The sequence below is a fragment of the Cicer arietinum genome, chromosome 1 (assembly GCF_000331145.2).
Source record: "Cicer arietinum cultivar CDC Frontier isolate Library 1 chromosome 1, Cicar.CDCFrontier_v2.0, whole genome shotgun sequence".
NCBI classification, from domain to species: Eukaryota; Viridiplantae; Streptophyta; class Magnoliopsida; order Fabales; family Fabaceae; genus Cicer; species Cicer arietinum.
Window position 1 is genome coordinate 9,933,157 of NC_021160.2, and position 7,445 is coordinate 9,940,601.

The following is a 7,445-nucleotide window of genomic DNA, read 5'->3' on the forward strand; positions in this document are numbered from 1 at the left end:
ACAAAAAACATTTTATTAACTCAAAGAATAAAAATCAACAAAATGTATCAAATAAATCCTTAATTTAACTGATGATTGAGGATAAATAAGACTAAAACAGTGGGAAAATATGCATATGATGAAGAGTCATCACGTATCCTTCACAATATATGTGTCCACTCCATCACACCCCGGGCTGGCAGTTTTGAGAAAGTGACAGAACTTGATCTCATGATTATTCATCACGTGATTACTGATACTCCTCTTCATTTGGGTCATGTTATTTTTACCTTCATGCTGAATGCTGTTGTAATGGGACGATCTGCTCCCTATGGGATGATTTTGACAAAAATCTTCAAATTTTTCAAAATCCCACTTGAGGATGGACATTCCATCCACTTCAACAACACTTTTTCTATGAAGAACATTAAATAGATGAAGATTCAAAATGATGACCGTCCTGCCTCCAAGAAAAGGAAAACTCGTCCTTCCTCCTCTGTTTCTCAAAACTCTGAAGCTGAAACCACTCAACCTCCACCTAAGGATACACCATCACCACTTATTCCAGAACCAACCTCTCCACTGTGTAACTCTCCTGATACTACTCCTTCTCCTGACTCTCATGTCCCCACAACAACTCGGTCTTCACCAATCCACAAACTGACTCCCATTCATGAAGCCGATCCTATCCCTAAGGATACCTTAAAATCAAATTCTCTTCAAAATATGGAAGATGGTGAGGAGTTATACTTTGATCTTAATTTATCTTATCCTCCATCTCCTACGGATGTGTCTATGGCTTCTCCTCCAACTGTGCCAGTGGATGAAGATGTGCTCCCACCACCAGATTTTTCGCAACAAATTCCTTCTGCTGCAAACTTTGAAAAAACTGCTCAACCTCTCCCTGAGGTTACAGGTGTGTTCAGTTCCTTTGACTCCTTCTTTACTGCCACGACTCATAACCAGTCAAAGGACAAGGCTGGGAGCTCTCAGAATAAGAGTTCCAGTGTAAATGATCAGCCTAAAGGCTCGATTCCTAGCACAAGGATTGGGGACAACAAGAATAAGAAGCAGATGAAACTCCTCAAATTAATTAGGAAAGACCAGAAGAAAATCCTTCAGCGCTTCACTCACTTTCAGAACTCTTTGGTTCAATTTGGTCTCATTCTTGAATGGGTTACCAAACACTTGGTCCCTACTATTGCTCCTGGAGATCATCCTCTTGAGCTACCAGTCCAACCAACCTCTGATCTTCCATCTCCTTCATCCTCATCAGATGAACCAGCCTCATCAGATTAAATCTATTGTTATTTCTTTTTGCTGCTGCCAAATTCAGGGGGAGAATGATTATGCTTTTTGTTAATCCAGTTGATTATGTTTTTTTAATTATCTAGTTGTTTTGGGTTCATGCTGTTAAAATTGTTTGAATTATTTTGTTGCTTATGCTTGTTAAGTTGAATTGTTGTGTTGCTTATGAACCCATGTTTATGATGTGTTGAACAAATCTTTAAATTATTATCTAATTATCATGATGTTTTATGTATGGTTCAAATCATGTTATTTCAACACTTTGACATACATTTAGGGGGAGTAATGATTTTTAGTCTTAAAAATTATTACACATATGATTGAGGGGGAGCATAAACATTTTATCTTTGTATTATTTAAAATCATAATCTAAAGAATTTTGTCATCATCAAAAAGGGGGAGATTGTTGAGACAAAATCTCTCAAATGATTTTAATGATAACAAAATTACTTAAGAGATTATGATTGTGGTTAATGACTAACATGTGCTCTTGAGTGTATTCATATAAGATAATAGGTTATTAATTTTTAAGACAAAAAGAAGAAAAATATGATTCTGGCCTGAGGATGGAAAATCATGTGAGGATGGCATATGATCAAGATGAACCACGTGAGGATGGGCTGCAAAGTGCAAAATCTCCAGATCTGGCCAAGTTGTGATCTCACCAGTACAAATGTTTTTACTCATTAAAGAAATATATAACAAAGTCAAGTAAAAGTATTTGAAATAAAGAAGTTAGAAGGCCAAAAGGAAAAGGACAAGAATAGCTAGATCTAAGTCTAAGAGGATGGCAGAATAGGCTGAGGATAGTCCATTGAAATTGAAAGCAACCCATCAAGCATGTGCAAAGGCTAAAATCAGATTATTTATTGGGCTTGCACGAATTAAATCATGAAGAAGTCAAGTTAAGGAAAGGCAGCAAGAAACAAACCAAAAATGGAAGATCACATGTGAAAGCAGATCTGATCCTCGGAAATAGGCTGAGGATGGTCCATTAAAATTGAAAGCAACCCATCAAGCATGTGCAAAGGCTAAAATCAGATTATTTATTGGGCTTGCACGAATTAAATCATGAAGAAGTCAAGTTAAGGAAAGGCAGCAAGAAACAAACCAAAAATGGAAGATCACATGTGAAAGCAGATCTGATCCTCGGACTGAGTATGACAGTCCTATGTCATATGGTGGCTTTTTCTCTCTTGTCAACATCACCTCAAAAGTTGAAACTAACCTAGTCCTTAAAGGTTTTCGAAAAGGTTGCAGCTCACATGGTCAAAGAAACAACTTGGCACTCTTGATAAAAGAGAATAGACAAAGACATCTCAAGATCAAGTTTCAAGGAAGCTGGCCTGCATACGAGAGGATGGGTTCTGCCTAGCCTAACAAGTTGAATGACAGTTCTGTAATTATGATGAAAAACCTTGGATCCTTTGAAAAATGATTTTCAACGGTCATCAAAGAGCTTGGACTCCTATAAAATGCAACAAGCTCTCCATCATACAACACATAATACAATTGCATAAAAAAGATCAAGCATCTTAAAGCTATCTAGAGCAAATTCACATCCTCACTTCATACTTTCTTTGATCTTACACTATATCTTTGTATATCATTTGAGAAAGTATTTAGTATCAATCACTCTCATACTACTTTGTAATTTCCTTGTGAGTGAAACTTAGAAATATTTGAAAATTGATTGTAAGCTTGGTGAAGCTAAAGAATACATAGTTTGTAATCATCCTCAGCGTGAGGTTGATCAGTTTGAAAGTTAGTGAAATCTCACAAGGGTGTGAAGATTGGACGTATCCATCTTTGGGTGAACCAGTATAAAATTGTGTGTGTCTCTCTCGTATTCTGCTCTTTTGCTTAAGTTAAACCTAAAGGGTTGAAAAAATCCATCATCAGTGAGAGGATATTTTTACTATCTCTTGAAAATTATTTTTAACAGCAAAATCCCTATTCAACCCCCACTTCTAGTGATATTTAGCTACACCGCACATGTAATTTAGCCAATTTTATTTTATACACATAAAAGAATTAAAAAAAATTATTTTATTGTAATATTGTCCATTTTGAAACCTCGGTCATTGGAAGTCTCTAACCCTCTCACAATTCCAAGATCTTTCTCTCTCGACGTTCACCGTCAAGCAACCTATGCTGCACCATCAAGTCGCCATTGTTGCCCTAAACCAGTAGATTGGATGGAGGTAACAAAATATTTACTTGCCTTCATATTCATCCCTTTTCTCCAATTTCCACTTCAATAATTTATCATAATTTCTTTCGATTTTCGCTCAAACATCAATCAATCATCATGTTCAACTTCAATTCATGGCGCCACAAATCCCTTCTCTACTTCAAGACTGTAACTTTCTCACCAATATCCCAAAACCCATTACCCCTATCTCTCTATTTCTGCACCAACACTTCTCATTCAACCTCTTTTGCAGTTTCATACCTCATCCACAATTTTGGCTTCTCCCCACTATTTGCTAACAAACTTTGCTCCACTTACAGTGTTAAATTTAAGACCAACCAAAACCCTGATTTAGTTCTCACATTCTTTAGAAACCATGGTTTCTCAGATTCCCAACTACGTGATACCATTGCTAAGGCACCGTGGCTGCTTACCTGTGACCCCATCAAAAGGGTGTTGCCAAAGTTTCAATTTTTTCTCTCCAAAGGTGCTTCTAACTCCGACATTGTTAACCTTGTCAGTATGAACCCTATGGTGCTCTGTTCAAGTCTGGAGAATCAAATAGTCCCAACCTATGAATTGGTTTATAGGTTTTTGAAATCTCACAAGGACACTATTGCTTGTGGAAATCATAATTCAACTTTCTTTGGAGACAGGCGTGTGGCATCTAACATCAGATTATTGACTGAGAATGGAGTGGCAGACTCTAACATTGCAAGAATGCTTAAGACCCATTGTCGGACATTGCAGACACCTGACATGCTGAAGTTGGTGGAGGAATTAAAGGATTTGGGTTTCAATCCTTCAAAATCAACTTTTGGTGTAGCATTGCATGCCAAAACAACTGTAACCAAAACCCGGTGGAAAGAGAAAGTTGATGCCTTTAAGAAATGGGGTTGGTCTGATCAAGATGTTTTGGTAGCATTTAGAACTCAGCCTAACTGTATGTTAGTATCTGTTGAAAAAATTAATTTATTTATGAGTTTTTGGGTCAATCAGTTGGGTTGGGATGCTATGGCCCTTGTCAAAGGATCCTCGGTTTTTACATTAAGTTTGGAAAAAAGGATCATTCCAAGGGCCCAAGTAGTGCAATATCTGCTGAAGAAAGGTTTGCGAAAAAAGACTGCAAGCATGATTTATCCATTTGTAATGTCCGATAAGCTGTTTCTTGATATGTTTATAAAACGTTTTGAGGAGTCCTCTTATCTATTAAAGCTGTATGAGGAAAAATTAAATCTTGCATACACCACGGACAAAACTTGCTTGTCATGATATCATGATTAGATTTTCAGGTATTTCAGGTATTCTTGATGCATATTTGATTTGAAAATTGTTTGGTACAGAATGTGATTGGGGCTAGTGTAGCTTTTCGTTACAAATGAAATGTTGGTTTTGTTTTGATTATATTTATTAAAAATCCTTTGTTTACCAGTTTTAATGACAACAAGTAATTTGCCAGTACTATAATTAAAAGTTAAATTTTCTTGCATTTATGGGCATGAATATATCTTTTTGGAGTAATATTTCTCCTTCCATTGTTTGTCTAGTCCAAAAATCTATTGCATAAATTTAGATATACCAGAGTTTGTTGTTGGATTTAAAATGGGTGAAAGTTGTAGTTGTAATCATGGACAAATACAACCATAATTATGGTAGCTGTGCAATTGTGAAGACCTACATCAATAGTGATCCTGCACTTATTTTCGATTTGTGGGCCACAATCATTTAAAATACTTACCAGTTAGCATTTCGCTGTAGATTGGTAAGTAATTCTTCTGATTTCTAAATACCTTTCTTTTGGTTCTCTAAAACATCAGTTATTCATAAACCATATGTTACGGTCCCTCACCTTCGACAGAGTAGAAATTCCTAGCGGTTCACTAAAACATGAATATATCCATAAGATGATTGTAAAAATGTTTCTACTTAGAAAATGTTTGCAGCCACTAACAATTTGTCTGTAAAATAAAGAAGCTAGTTTACAACTGCATGGGCTATGTTTGTTTTCCCTTATGTGGAATATGAAAGTTCAAATTTTGTTGGATGTGTGTTTTGATTGATAAAGCATAGATTTGTTGTAAAAAGTATGTTTGTTTTATTTTTTATTGTGTTTTACTATTTACGTTTTATGGTTCTTTTTGTTATTTTACTGTTTTTACTGTATTGTTTCTGTTTTTTTTGTTGGTATATTTTGCAACTACTTTTATTTATATTTTACAACTACTATTTTTGATCTTTTGCCGTTTTTCGTGCTATTTTCAATTGAAGATTTGAGACTTATAAAAATTTGAGTCTTAAATCTTAATCAATTGAAGTTAAAAAGAGTTGTGGCATAAGTGTGTAAATTGTCTCTCTTAAATTTTAACAAGTTTGGTGATAAAAATTGAATTGGTAGATCAAGTTTGATTGAATCATATCTTGTGAGATTTTGAGCCTATGAATTCGCTCCATTCTTGTGTGATTTTCATTCATGTATCTGGTTACTGTAGAACTTGCTTTGATTCTTTTTGAAGCTACATTTGTACATGTACATTTAACATGATGAAGACATTTTTGTTCTCGTTTCCACTTTTCTAAGTAGCCAACCTTCCATGTTTTACCTTTGATTTACCCCCTTGGGGCCTTTTTTACTATCTTTTTCTTTTAGCTCCTTACAAGCCTAAAGTGTAAAATGAAGTTTCTACCTTACCTTTAGGAATGTAAGAACATTGGAGAAAGTTCTGAACAGAATGATGGATTTAGTTTCATTGAAAAAGAAAAAAAAAAAAAATATATATATATATAAAGGAAAAGAGAAGTGAAGGAATTCAAAATGGAAATTACTTGGTTTTTGGATACATTTGTTCTTTTGTGAATTATGCCATTGTTCTTCCATTCCCTTTCAATTTAACTTGTCATATCCTTTCTGTTTCATTCCTTTACCTTGACCACACAACAAACTTGAATAAAGTCCTTTTGATTTTTGTGTGCATGTGCATGAGTGGTGAAGATTTAGAAGATAAACAAGCTTATGGCAGTGCCAATTTTTATAGATTGAATTGAGTGAAATGAACGAGGGATTGAGAGAATGACTTGTGTGGTTTCATCACTCTTGATTTATCATTTTCAATGGATTTGCCTTACTTGTTGGATGAGAAGAGAAACATGCACCTCACGAGTGTTGTGATTTCTTGAAGCTTTGATTGCTTTTCTTACTCATTCATTTTTGCATTCTTTGAACAATATTGGAATTAGATTATTGGAGTTATCTTTAGAGTTTTTTGTTGCCCCATGCTCCATTAATATAATCTAGATTTTTGTTTTGATGAACACTGATTTTACATACTAATTGAATATCATATTCAGTTTGTTAATCATCATTTGTGTTTAATTGATAGGTCTTTGATGCATTTTACAACTATGAGTTTAATACGGGCTTAACAGCCAAACTTCACTACTTTTTGAATATTTTCTCATCTTAACCTTCATGCCTTCCACAGGACATATCTAGAGCTATAAAAATTGGATTTTGGTGATCTTTGTACCCTTGAAAAGCTAAGACAGAGTACTACAATTTTGTTTTTCACAAACTTAATCAGATTTGGCATAAATCAAGGTTGAAAAGCTAAGACAGAGTACTCAATTAAGGTTTATAATAGCATTTTAGAAAGCTAATTCAGAGGGGCACGTTAGGGATCATGAAAATACTCAGTCAGTCTACTTTGAGAAGGAGAAAAGAAAATATTTGAAGGCAGATACGAAAAAGGGGGGATAAAAGGAGAAGATTGGGAGAGCTTTTCTCTTGTAGCTTATACTTCATCTAAGTTTTCAATTTTTTCTCTCTTTTGTAATTTGTAACTCCATGAGTTCTCTCATATCAATGGAGAGCTAAACCTTCTTAATCGATCATTGGGTGTAGATATTATTGAGGTTTAATTTATGAACCTTACTTTATTTAATTTGTTCATAGTGAATTTCACTCTTC

At 34.7% G+C, this 7,445-nt stretch overlaps 1 protein-coding gene across 3 annotated transcripts in view; it reads left to right on the forward strand.

Annotated features, from left to right (window-relative positions):
* The first annotated feature begins 3,355 nt into the window (after positions 1-3,355).
* LOC101499055 (transcription termination factor MTERF15, mitochondrial-like) overlaps positions 3,356-7,445 on the forward strand; it is a 7,564-nt gene continuing 3,474 nt past the window's right edge. The window contains exons 1-2 of one of the 3 annotated variants that reach the window (XM_073365655.1): positions 3,356-4,782; positions 6,961-7,441. In XM_073365655.1, the coding sequence (XP_073221756.1) occupies positions 3,599-4,753 (1,155 nt within the window). In that variant the 5' untranslated portion in view covers positions 3,356-3,598 and the 3' untranslated portion in view covers positions 4,754-4,782; positions 6,961-7,441. Of the gene's footprint in view, positions 4,783-6,960; positions 7,442-7,445 lie in introns of those variants that run through there. The other 2 variants (XM_004516656.4, XM_073365657.1) reach the window with 2 other exon arrangements.